Source organism: Amblyomma americanum, chromosome 3, assembly GCF_052857255.1.
Source record: "Amblyomma americanum isolate KBUSLIRL-KWMA chromosome 3, ASM5285725v1, whole genome shotgun sequence".
In the NCBI taxonomy this organism is placed as follows: Eukaryota; Metazoa; Arthropoda; class Arachnida; order Ixodida; family Ixodidae; genus Amblyomma; species Amblyomma americanum.
In genome coordinates this window covers 208,119,471-208,132,855 of record NC_135499.1, presented here as the reverse complement: position 1 = coordinate 208,132,855, position 13,385 = coordinate 208,119,471, and the positions used below count along the sequence as shown (strand labels likewise).

Genomic DNA, 13,385 nt, shown 5'->3' with positions numbered 1-13,385 from the left:
AAGGGGAGAGGGTATCACTTTAGCGCGGACAAGGTTACCCCCTTTCCGTCGACAACGAACAGAAACTTTTCCGACATTCTAGAGAAATTGACGCTGCGCGTGGCTATGTTTACTTTGGCGCCGCGCCGGCGAGCTGAGTGAAAAACCCACGCAAGGTTTACGCACTCTCCCGGGGTCCTTCCCCGCTGTTTCTTTGTTTTATTTTACCGCGTGTGGGCGCAATTGCTTACGTGCAGCGCCGTTTTTTTTTCGAATATGCGCCGAATTTTGTGACACTGGTCTTGAGAGTTGCTCGAAGATTAGACGAGTGGCATCCTCATTCCAGAACTCATGCGATGAAGCCAATAAAAAAGGCAGGCCGCGGGAAGAGGACATGCTTGTTAGAGCTCGAGGATTGTCCACTCACGGCGGCTGCTGCAAGCGTGTATTTTTGTTGCACTCTCCGAAGAAGAGATCCTTACCGCGTTTTTACAGTGCTTATTGAATGAACTGGTGCATCTTATACACCAGTGCAACTTAGTATGTGTGATTGAAAATTGGTTTTTGGGGAAAGGAAATGGCACAGTATATATCAGTATCTGTCTCACATATCAGCTGACCCATAAGGGAAGGGATAAAGGAGGTACAAAGTGACGAAAGGAAGAAAGAGGTGCAGTAGTGGAGGGTTCCGGAATAATTTCGACCACCTGGGGATCTTTGGGATCTTTGGGTGCCTTAGCGTTTCCACTCGGCCGCGGCGGTCAGGTTAGAACCCGGGAACTCCGGATCAGTAGCCGAGCGCCCTAACCACTGAGCCACCGTGGCGGGTTAGTATGTGTGATTTTTTCCAGAAAGCATGCTGTTTGCAGGGGGGGGGGGGGGGGGGGGGGGGGGGGGGGGGGGGGGGGACGTGCATGGGTGCAATTTTCAGACCGGGTCCACTTGTAGCTTCAATGAACGGCTATAGAGTACAGGCCTGTTCTTGTCAATGCAAACCATGTGCAAGAACGTCTTAATGCTTGTGTCATGGCTAAAGAAAATTGTTGTTTTCTGATTTTCTGAGGGGATGGGGGATCACTTTTGCCTCTTTGGTTGTCCCAGCTAAATTAGCTGTTTGCTGTTTTCAATAGCATTGCAAGATGAAGAAATTTATCTAAATGTCAAAGGGGCCCTGGACCACTCTTTTTGCCTATAGCAAGAAGCTCCTGGAATACGCAGAGCACCCTACAAGGGACGTCCCAAGATTATTTTTCATTAATGTGCAACAATAGTGGAGAAGTTTAAGGTACAGAATATGTTTCCCTGTATTCGAAGTTTCCCCCATTTTGTCTTGACTTGTGGCTCCAAAAGTAACGGATAGCAGCATCCAGTCAAAATTGTTTGTGGTAACCTTGCTGTTAGTTTGCCATGACCAATGGGTTGTTCAGAATTCTTTTAAAGTCGGGCACTGTAGAGGTAACCAGAATCGCTACTTAGTTGTTAACCTATGTATGTACACTTCTCAACAGTTGTTAGTGGACCATTTGCTTTTGTAATATGAAAGGAGCAACACAAAGACTGAACTCTGGAAGGGGGACAAAGGACATGTAGCAGCAATCCCAACTGATTTTCTGTAGCTGCTATTTCAAATGGAGTATATTATTTCTCTAGTTGAAAACAAAGTGCACCAGACGGACACAGGACAAAGAAAAACGTGCGCGGACACAGCCCCTTGTCTGTGTATGTTTCTTTCTTTGTCCTGTGTCCATCTCATGCGGTTTTTTTCAACTAGTCATGGACCAACTCTCCCACCGGTCTGTTCTTCTATATTATTTCTCATAGCTTACCACCTTATTTGTTGCTGTAGGGTAGCCGTTTGTCCTTGTAGACGGAGCTTGGCATCTGCTTTGGGCAGGGAAGTGGAGCTGCTAGACTGCTGTGCTGAAACTGCTTCTTATATGCATGAATTCAGTGCCAGTTGCATCACAATGTTGAGAAGTCCTCAAGTGTTACTACTCTGTGGGCCGTGCTGAAAAAGCAGGTTGGATGGAAAGTGTTTCTATGTTCTCCACTGAGGCATATCAGTCTGCTATTGCTACTGTCAAATTTAGAGGACTTTCCTGCCTTTTAGAGCGCTAGCAGTATTAGCATAGGTCCCCCAATTTCACGCCATCAGGGTCGTATCCCATCTGCATGCCTCATTCTGCAGTACAGATATACATTAAGTATGCTCTGATGTACAAAGCTGCCAGTTTTGGAACACGTCTACTTTATCCTTGAGTACCACCCTCTGGGCGGAGGCCAACTTGGGCAACCAAATTCGAATTGGCAGCCCTATTGCAGGTTGCAATGCCGAGTAGGTTCACAGTTCCCATCAGCCATAAATCTGCCCGATCATTTCTAGGCTACTGCAACTGATTATGTTGTTCAGTGGTAGTGGCACACATGTGTGTCTTCATCATTGTGTTAATAATTTCATAAACCAGCAAGAACTGATCGCTTTTCATACCCTGAAGACAAGATTCTGAAAAAATTCCAGGGGTGCTTTAAGTCTTCTTAGATGCAGTAATGGGAAAGCATTTCTCTTACTGCTGCTGATTATGTTGCTGCCTAGTGTGTTTCTGAGACATCTGTGCATTCACTAGACTCGCCTTTATTCAACTTCAGACGTTCAGCCGTCGTGGCGGAGTGGAAGCGTTCCCGTCCTGCATGCAGGAGGCCTGGGTTGGATTCCCACCTGCGCTGCCGTTTTCTTTTCATTATTTTTATTAATTTCGCACGGACACGCTCTGTCCACAGCTTCTGTCCACAACTTCCACCCATAGCTCCCGCCCACAGCTTCCGGTGATGCCACTCATGAGCCAAGAAAGGCTTTCGCCTTAATATTCTTTCCTCCGAGTTTCACAGAACACCTACATATCCTTGTTAAACAGGAGGCCTTGATCAAAGTTGAGGCATCCATGGCTACTGCTGGTCCTTAAGGGTAACGGAGTGGATTCCAAGAGAAGGCAAGCGTAGCAGGGGGCGGCAGAAGGTTAGGTGGGCAGATGAGATTAGGAAGTTTGCAGGCATAGGGTGGGCGCAGCTGGCAAAGGACAAGGTTAATTGGGCAGACATGGGAGAGCCCTTTACGCTGCAGCGGGTGTAATCATAATGATGATGATGATGATGGCTACCGCTGATATTAGTTCTGTCTAGCTGCACATCAGTTTGAACTGTGTTGAGCTTGTTAACATGGTTACCACAACCTCTGTTACTTCGGTTAATAACCTTTTTTACAGGCAGCCTTAACCACAGCTTAACCTGGTTATCCGTGGTCAGGCTTAACTACAGTTACCGTGCTCGTGTAACTAAGCTGCTAACACGTGCATGTTGTAATGCCTGTGTTGTTATTTTCCTTCCCCTTGAATAATATTCAATTTGCACTGTCTTCTAGGCGAGCCTTCTCGTACTTTGCCAAGTTTGCCGACTCCGTGACAGACCCAGCAGGAGCCACTGCCCTCTTGCGGCTGCTGGGCACTGTTGCTGACCGAGCACAGATGTACTCGCTAGAGCAACGGGGCATTCGCGGTGTGGCTGAGGGATTTCTTCGCCGCAACTGGCTGTGTCGTGTTGGAACATCAAACGTCCCCCAAAAGCCACAGGGAAGCCATTTCAACGAGTGCCTGCAGGTCATGCTTAGGTGGGCTGACAAGTCTCTGTTGTGCCTAACGTTCATCATGTTTGAAGACAGTATCCTTTGTCATGCTAGTTGTATGGCTGTACTTAGATGGATGCTAATGAGTAATCACCCCTTTCTTTTTTTTCAAGTCTACTCCACATTTGGTTTTTCCCCTAAGCGCTCTGGACTAACTCCATTTTCACTTCGAGTTGTTTAATTTGGCCTTGCCCTGCCATTTGCGAGCCTTAGCTTTGCCAGTAGAGTGACTGCCCTGGAGAGACAGTGGTCCCGTTTTAAATCCCTGGACCTGGACGAATTTTTCAAGTACACATTTTCTGCGAGGCAGTATAGCTTTCCTTTGTAGCTGCGTGGCTGCACATAGGCGGATGCTATAATGAGTAATTACGCTTTTATTTCAAATATACTCCACCTTAGGTGTGTCACCTAAATACATTGGACTTTGTTGGCGGATACAAACAGCCGGTTACTGACAAAAAGCATGCTAAGTTGCCGTGCGTAAGAAGCAAACCTTGTAGTATGTGGCCAGTTAGGAAGCAATCCTTATGTGCAGAACCAAATTTCCCAGCCATAAGAAATGCTTTCTTGCTTGGTGCTGGACTAGGCATTAAAATGCTGTTATAGATGCTCTCTGTGATAGCAATACGAAACTGGATCATTCTTTATCTTTGAAACTCTCTAGAGATGACATGAACTTGACATGACCATCACTGCACATTTGCGCTTTGCACTGTTAGTGTCAGTTATTCATATTTTCGCTCATAGTGCTGCAAGATAACCATGAACAGAAGATACTGGAAACTGCCACTGGTTTTAATATGTGCAATTTGAGAGTGGTTTTACTATCAACCCTCTGCAGACACATGAGAAAAAACTCTACATTGTCAGCAGCAAGAGCCATTTTGACTTTGTGGTCTGTGATGTTTGCAGTGTATAAAGTGGTTGGATGACATTAGTTGCCTTTCTTTTCAACACAGGAGGGAGTGTCATGTAATATGTATGAATGGAAAGATGTGGACAGGGAGTGTTCACTAAGATCAGTAGCCTGATGGTTACTAGATGCTCCCAACCCCATTTGTTTGCTTGCTTTTAAAAAGGGGAAAATGCTTAGTGAAAGTCGCGGACTGTAACTGAGTGTATTGTCTTTCTGTTGCTTTTCTCGTTGTGAACTGCTTACTCTCATATTGCAATGCAGCACCTTCCTGTCAGAGTCAGAGTGCGTTCTTCATAGCCTGCACGAGCTCGCAACTGACTGTTTGCCCAGCATCCTGGAAGAATCGCCACCAGCTGAGCAGGAGGAAGAGCAGGAAAAGCAGTTCCCTACACTAGACAAGTGAGGCTTCGCTAGCTGTCTCAAACCACGTTGCATTTGCTGAGAACACCACAGCACTGCCCGTATAAACATTTCAGTTAATTTAGGCCTCTGAATGAATATACTCCGGACCGGCTCCATTGTGTTTTGCTTCAAGTAAATTTCGCCCAAGTACCGCTGCGGTGGCTCACTGGTTATGGTGCTTGGCTGCTGACCCGAAAGGCATGGTTTCGATCCCGGCCATTGCGGTCGCATTTCGATGCAGGCAAAATGCTAGAGGCTTGTGTACTGTGTGATGTTAGGTGGTCGTAATTATTCGAGCCGTCCACATTGGTGTCCCTCATAGCCAGAATCACTTTGAGGCATTATACCTTATATACCAACCAAACCAAATTTTGCCCTGTTAAATTTTTGAGGGAAAATTTTAGCAGGAGTAGCTAAACTCTGCGCCCTGAGATAACACGCACTACTTTCATTATACTACTTCACTTGAACTTTTAAGCACCAACTCAATTTCATTCATAACTTAAAGGTTATAAACAATTTTTTCTTGTATACATACCTAACATATATATTTATTAACCCTTTCACGTGCCATTTTTTGTTTCCATCGAGGTCAAATATTTTTCAGCCATTATGAACGACAAATTGTTAGTGTACCAGGGGTGTGCAAAATATCGTACAAAATGTCATATCTGAAATACACTACAACAAAATGCTGCGACTTATAAAGTAAATACCAGAAGGATTGTGGAAACAATTTCTATTTCAAAGGTGCATATATTGTGTTTGAACCTGCAAAAAAAAAAAATATTACTGCCATATTTACACAATTGTAAGTTGACTCGAATGTAAGTCGACCCCCCAAAATCACATTTCCGAAAAATAAAACAAAAGAAACTTTGAGGTTGTTTAATTTTGGCTTTGAATAGTTGAACGCGATAGCATTATGTAGCGGCCGCCGTCTATCGCAAGCCGCTATCGGCTGCTGCGCGCGGCTGTGCCCGTGGGCACATTCCAAAACGAAAATGTGTTAGTCACTGGACTACTCGTCCACACTTGCGCCATCGCCCTCACTAGTGCTGCCGTCGTGATTTCTGCTGCGGTCCCACAGCACGTCGTTCTAACATCGTCGTCCAGTGAAATCCCCCACTTCGCAAACAGCCACATCACGACATCGCGTGGAACAGCTGAAAATTTTCTTCGCTGCAGCTGCCACACATATATCGCCCGTTGCGAACGTCGAACTTGTGGCCTGGGGCGCAGTTGTTCGTTTCTTTGGCGTAAAGAATGACTGCCGTCTTGAATGTAGCCGTGAACGAGCGCCGGTCGCCTACCGTACACAAAGCACAAATGACGACTGAGGAAGCACTACATTAAAACTTGTGAAACGCGGTCGACAGTAGTCAAATGCGTCAGAGCCAAAAAAAAACTACGCGTGAATGACGTCGGCTACCGACACTCCCCGGCGCCGCTGCCGTTCTGAGGGGGGGTGCCGCCTCGATTGGAATAGCGGCCCTTCCATCAACTATCATAAACACTCCCTTGAGTGCCTAGCGCGCATTTGAAAGTAAAAAGAAAATGTGTTGGACGCTTGAGCTTCCTGTAGAACGCAATTGCGTTATCGGGCAGCCGCTTATCAGCAGCCGCAGTCTGCAACCACGTGTGGGGAGTGTGGGGTGCCAGTTTGCTGCTTATCCATAGCTGCCATTGGCCGCCGCCTGGAGGGGGAGGGGATGCCAGTTCTGCGCATTGACATAGCAGCTGCTTAAGGCCAGCACCAACAGCGATGCGACGGAGCCGCGCAGCAAAAATGCAACCGCGCTGTAGCATGCCCGATATCGTTTTCTCGCCTTTACTTATAGTGCCATGTTTTCGTTTCGACTGTAAGTCGACCCCCCCACTTCGGATTTTCAAATTTTGAAAAATAGGTTGATTTACAATCGTGTAAATACTAGTGCCAAAATTTGTCTGCATAAAAAAAATCATTTACTGCATTTGCTATATGGCATGAAAAACTTGCTTATTTAGGAGTTAAAGGATTCGAAATTCACCTGAAACAAAGAAATCACTGCTAGGTGCAGTTCATTCTCAGAAAAAGCTGAGATTTGGCTTTTCACACAGTTGTGTACACAGCTTGTCAAAGGGTTAAGCGCCCACTTAAGTAAGGCCATTACTTCATGCATTGAGCATTGTGCAAAAACCTTTGGTTAAAGGAAAATTTAATCCCACTATAGAATTTTGTGTATAGAAACGTCAAGTGTCCTCTTATTAATGGTGGCATCTCTTGCATATTGTGGCTTACATTTTCATCTGTGTGCTTCTGGAACTTTTGTGCAAAGTGTCAGTATGAGCAAGTGAAGTTTTGCCAATTTTTTAGCATTTTCACCCTCTAACAATTTTAAGACAAGCTGTTGTCTTGGTGGTGTTTTCAATACAGTTCACAAAGAGCTAGCTGTTTAACCCTTTTTTTTTCCAGGTCTACTCTCAATGTCTACTACAAGACGATTTTCTCCAATCTAGCTGATGGTGTGCAAAGCCTCTCTGCAAAAGCAGTTACTGACCAGGAGGTAGTATTGGTGCTATTGTTTACAAAAAAATAACTAATTTTTTTACCTAGATGGTAAAAAAAAAGAAGCGGAAAAGTACGCCAGATAGTTTTCATGGATGAATTGACTTTCACTGTTTTAGGAAAAACTGAAGCAGCTTGAGAAGTGGACCCTTGCTATTGATATTTTTCACAAGTTGGTGGAGGTCGCAAAGGTCAGTGCTGTTTCTAGGCGTAGTAGATATCTCAAGTGCAACTTGGTGCTTGTTATTTTGTGACATAGCTGGGCACAGCGTTGCATGCACACAGGAAAGGCAGTCAATACCTGCAGTGCTTGTTCTTAGTATGACAAAATTAAAAGTATGATTTTGTGTTGAATGTGATTATATGTTGTTATTTGACATTGAGCCGTGGGATGTCTCTTCTGAAATTGTGAGGTCTGTCTGTGTGTACTGAATGTGTTGAGTTGTCAAGGATAAAAAAAACGGGAGTATGTCCTCTGGGCTGTGCATTGAAGCCGATGGATGTTACTATAGTTTCAGTACGAGCTTGAGCTTGAAGGGCATAGCTTTTAAGAAAAGGCTGTTCCTATGAGGTACTTTAATCTGTTTGGAAGTGTTACTGGTGGAGCTTTTAAATGTTTTTTGTGTTTGCTTTCAGAAATCTTCAGTTCGAAAGAATCTGTCTATTTGTCTGAAGGTGAGCACTTTGTTTTATGTTTGGCTGTGCATTTATATTTTATTGTACAGGACTGCAGTACAAAAATATGTGAAAAGTGCTAAGTGAATTCTGTGTTAATGAGTGAGAAAAGTGCTTCTTGCAATTTCACAAAACTTTCTTTGCATCCCTTTTTATGTTTCTATGCAAAAATTAAATTTCAAATTAGGTAGAGAGTATCTGCACACACACAGGAAGAGCTTAGCCTGCACATGCTAACTGTGGAAAGTGAAATGATGACGAACTCTTGGTTTCCTCAGTGAACAAGGAACTCGTGTGCAGTTCTGAAACACCTCAGAATTTCATCTTTGACTTGATCGCTGCCCATCGTTTTATTCAGTATTATTCCTGACCAGATGATTTTTTTATCAAACACTTAACTGTGCAAGTATCAGTGTGCCTTAATGACTATTTGTACATCAGTCTGTCTGTCTCTCCATGCATGTATGCGCAACATCAAGTATATATGGTTTCTCATGCAGCTAGCAGTAGAAGTTGAGAGAAGTTTGGCAGGGTAAGAGAACGAGGGAGTGACTTGTGGAGGCCCACTGGTCATATGTCCTGTGGGTGGCCACCGCAGTTAGGGTGGGAAAAGTAGCAGCTGGTAATCCAAGACAGGTTTATGGGGTATTAACATCCCAAAGCAACTCAGGCTATGAGGGGCGCCGTAGTGAAGGGCTCCGGAAATTTCGACCACCTGGGGTTCATTAGCGTGCGCTGACATCGCGCAGTACACGGGCCTCTAGAGTTACGTCTTCATCAAAATTCGACTGCCATGGACAGGATTGAACCCGTGTCTTTCAGGACAGCAGCCGAGCGCCATGACCACCGAGCCACCGCGGCTGCCCAATCCAAGAAAGGGTGGAAAGCTGGAGTCTCACTTAACGGAAGGTTGTCTCAGATTCTTGGTCAGGTCAGCTGATGGCTGAGCCAAATGTTTAATTAAAGGTGGCATTATGGAAGCATAAAAAGTGAATCTCTGGCATTCCTGAGGCATCTCGGAGGTTCTAAATGGCAGATCGATGTGGCACTGCTTAGTATCCTTCAGGATGGCATACCTGTGGCTCAACTGTCGCTAAAACAAAAATTTTGCATGTTATTCAAAGGCAATGAAATGTATTGTTTGCTGTTGTTGCTGTTGTTTGCTGTCCAATGTGTATTTTGTGGTATTTGTAAAACAAAACTATTCCAATGTGTTTTTGGCAGTTGGAGTATTTATTGTTTGGCTAAGTACAAGCATATATAAGCAGGCAGTTATGTAACTAAAGAAGTGCACTGGCTGTGGTCAGAGTCATTTCGACAAACTGCCGTGCTATGCAGCATTGTTTACAAGCTTCACACTACCGGTTGCTCTGGAGAGACAAACTTCATGCTTTTGTTGAAGTTTTAACCTACCCTTTTCCTCTGTGTCCCGCACTCTGAGCAGTTTGGGCGTCAGTTCTTGGAGTCCTTCCTGCGAAACGCAATGCCCCTGCTCGACTCGCTGTTCAAGTCACAACCTGCTGAGGTTCAAACACTCCTCAAGAACCTGCAGCAGAGCACGCGATACCTGCAGCACATTTGCAGCCATTCCAAGGTCAGCCCCTGCCAGCTATATCATGAGAAACTGAAAAATATGCTTATCATTGCATAAAAATGCATAAATACTGTATGGCATTAGGTGCAGCACAATTAAATACTTTTTCTGGCGTAAATTCCTTAGTTTCAATATCTGTCTTTGTTGGAAGGGCACAGTTTCAGTGACCATTCATTTATAAGTATAATCCAGTTGCACAGTGTTGTTAACATTGGTCTTTGAGTTAGCCTGTAGGCTCAATGCAGTGAATTCACTAGGCTATCCATTTGGCGTGCAAGGTCCTCGCATGTCTTCTCGTAAAGACATAGAGGCTGTACCACTGTGTGAAATTATGGTCCGGACTGTTATTTGAAAGCACCTTCAACTCTTTATAGCCATGCAGTAGACCTCTCCCTTCCCATGTCACGGATAACCTATCAGAGAAGGAGTGAAGGGCGTGGCTTGACTTGATTGGCAAAACGCTGCTGACAGCATGGTGCAGCGGATGAGGTCTCATGTAGTGACAATTTGCTGTGTTTTTCTCGATGCAGTTGAATGGTTACATGGTGGAATGTGCTAATTGGTCGAACAAGACCAGTGCCATATACTATTTCGCTTTCCGAACAGGGGAAAGGGGCGGAAAATGGGTTTCGGAGGTATGCAAAGGGCGAAGTGACAGACTTCAAGTGCTGGTAGGATCTGCGGTGTAAATATGATTGCAAGCAGATCTGCCGGGTGTACTCGTATGCTCGCGTATTTCTGAATGAACTAACAAGCCCTTAGAGTTTGCTTTGTTGTCCTCCCAAAAAATCGTACTTGATTGCTCAAAGGCCCAGATGGCATGCGATCGCTGGCAGTATATTAAGAACTTCTTGTTAGGCGTTTAGTTTGTTCCAGTGCAACATGTCATGTTCAAGGAGCCAGCTTTTTTCACGAAACGGCTCACGAGGACATGCCAGTAGTACGGTCGCTCAAGTGCAACCACATTCGGACACGGAGTTGTAACACATTGGGGTTGCTTGCATCATTTAAGTTTATGTACTCTTAAATATTAATGCACTGTGAATGAATATTATGCAGTGTGGTATAAAGCGCACTTGATTGCTCTGCTGTTTTTCATATAGGTAGTTCTAGCAATGTGTATATCACATTCACCATTCTTCGTTACACTTTCTGTTGATACGGTATTTGTTTCTAGCAATACCATGTGGTAGTCAGTCAGTGCGTAATCTAAAATGAAAAATGAGACAAACTAGAAATGTCCAGAAATCGCCCGGCCAAGCATAGCGCATGTGTGTAAACTGCTGTGTTCACTCACAAGCGCCCACACTTCATAGGGCTCGGCAGCCGCTTTTGGGAAGGGCCTTTAGAAAGCAGTACCTGGTGCCGAGGTTTGATATAACCTGCTTGCCAACATGCCCTTCCATTGTGAGGCCCAATACTTTCAAGCGGTAGGTAGCATTTGAGTGCCTTTGCACAGTAGGGACGAGGCTTGTTCTAGGTGCACGAAATACCTCCGAGGTGCACGCTTGCTGGACACTTTAGAAAACTGCAAAAGGGATGATTGTTGAGCTAGTTGGTTCTTGATACTGGAACGAAACAGACCGAAAACACGGGACTACAGAAAGGCAGTACACGGACACAGCGCTGATTTACAACTGGCTGTATTTCGTGCGAGAAAGCATTACTTTAGAAGTTTAGTCGTCAATTGCTTATGGATCTGGGTACTGGAGTGCTGCATACTTGAGCCTTTCCTAAATTGAACTTAAATGCCACTAAACCACAATTTCAGGGAGGAAATACGCATTTTTGGACAGCTCCGTGACGCTGCACACAGAAAGGAGACCAAACCGTAAAGGGTACTTTTGCCAACTAAGCAGGTTTTCTTTAAGCACGCCCACTTGCATGTGTGCTCCCTTGACGTGGCATTGTTTGCAAACAGGGAGAGGTCTATTGGATGTAAACTGCAAATTACTCGCAAGGCCATTTGCACCATTGGATGCACTGACAGTGAGGTGTGGGCAGTGGCCAAGAAAATTCGGTGCACATGATCTGCTTCTGGGAGGAAAACGTCAACAAGTGTCGAGCTGTGTGGCTTCTCTACATGCAGCTGGTAAAGGATGTGGCCCTGACAGGCCAAGTGCCTGCTGTGCGCAAGACGCTGGAGGGCTTTGTCTTTCGTGTCAAGGCCATGCTGACTGTGAACCACTGCCGGGAAGCCTTCTGGGTTGGAAACCTCAAGAATCGAGACCTCAAGGTGACACTCTGCTGTAGCACAGATGGCTAGGGATGCAGTATAACATGGTTTCAGGCTAGGCACTGTTAAATTTAAGGACGAGTTTCAGTCTTGCTATGCTATGCTCATATAGGGGCTGGTTGATGCAACAAAGTGGGATGAGAGTGTGGAGATTTCATTAGCTCATGTGAAAATTGATAACAAATATCAGGTCAGTAATGCTGATTTTGTGATTGTTAGCTGTTCGTGTTAACATTGGAAAAGACGTAATTTATAATGCGGATAGTTTGGCTTCTGCCAAGTTATCCTATTACACCAAGACATGGAGCAGTAGGGTTAAGAATGTCAGGACTGGCCTCAAACAGCCCAGTCGATATATGAGCATTTTGTCCATTGCTTTTTGCAGGGTGAAGAAATTCTGACGCAGTCGGTACGTGAGAATTCAGATGAAGAGATGGCACCTGCTGAAGATGATGAAGCTGGCAATGATTTGGTGAGTCACTGGCTTGTGAACATTTACTAAACGTCAGTCTGGATGCTTGAATGTTAAAGCTTTTCAAATTTCGTGTTTGCGTAGGATACCATCCACAACAGTGAAGAAAATGGTGCAGACGAACCCATGGAACCTGAGATAAGCGAAGAATTTTGAGGGGCTACTCTTGTGAAAAGCTGCCAGCCTTATCCATATCTTGTATTGTGTACACAAGTGCATTTGTGGTTCTGGTTAAGGCCACATGTTTTATGTCTTAGAAGTTACTTTAATATATTTTTGCTTCACATATGTGTTCCTGTGTGGCAGTTAGCCATGCTACCTGTATTTTAGCTGACACAAGCCTGTGCTCTCATCAAAATGTTGCTTGTTTTATTGTACAACCATACGAAAGATTTGCTTTAGTAATAAACATCATTACAAAATTTGCATTACATCCTTGGTGCTTTTCTTGAGTGTGTCGGTGAATATGGTGGTGGCTTCAAAAAATCATCTAAGGTGGCACGTCATGGCCAACGCACTTGATAAATTTTTAATTTATGTATGTATGCATGCCACCAACTACAATAAGAGCTTTTGTGAAAAGCTCACATTTTTAACTTCTTGCATTATTTTGTGGAGAAGGGTCAGTGTGTCTTTAATGCTCATAAAGAACATGAAGCTATTAGTGTGACAGCACAATTCCAATTGGTAAACCCCGAGCAAGACCTTGTGATGTTTGTGAGTTTGTGCCAAGTGAAATAAATAAATAAAATACATCAAATAAATATCCGCAACTGGGATTCGAAACCGCGGCGGCGCGAACAGATTAGTTTCACTGCCCACTGCGCGAGAGCACTAGGCTATGTAGCCGAACACACCTTGTGTTAAACTGCAACACACTCTCGCAC

The 13,385-nt window shown here is 44.6% G+C and overlaps 1 protein-coding gene across 3 annotated transcripts in view; it reads left to right on the top strand.

Annotated features, from left to right (window-relative positions):
- The window catches only part of Fancd2 (Fanconi anemia complementation group D2), a 61,294-nt gene extending 48,370 nt beyond the window's left edge, over nucleotides 1–12,924 (top strand). For 2 of the 3 annotated variants that reach the window (XM_077659787.1, XM_077659786.1), the window contains exons 34-42: nucleotides 3,395–3,640; nucleotides 4,833–4,970; nucleotides 7,429–7,519; nucleotides 7,641–7,712; nucleotides 8,158–8,196; nucleotides 9,641–9,790; nucleotides 11,880–12,026; nucleotides 12,412–12,498; nucleotides 12,583–12,924. In XM_077659787.1, the coding sequence (XP_077515913.1) occupies nucleotides 3,395–3,640; nucleotides 4,833–4,970; nucleotides 7,429–7,519; nucleotides 7,641–7,712; nucleotides 8,158–8,196; nucleotides 9,641–9,790; nucleotides 11,880–12,026; nucleotides 12,412–12,498; nucleotides 12,583–12,654 (1,042 nt within the window). In that variant the 3' untranslated portion in view covers nucleotides 12,655–12,924. The remainder of the gene's footprint in view (nucleotides 1–3,394; nucleotides 3,641–4,832; nucleotides 4,971–7,428; nucleotides 7,520–7,640; nucleotides 7,713–8,157; nucleotides 8,197–9,640; nucleotides 9,791–11,879; nucleotides 12,027–12,411; nucleotides 12,499–12,582) is intronic. The other variant, XM_077659788.1, reaches the window with a different exon arrangement.
- Nucleotides 12,925–13,385: the final 461 nt, after the last annotated feature.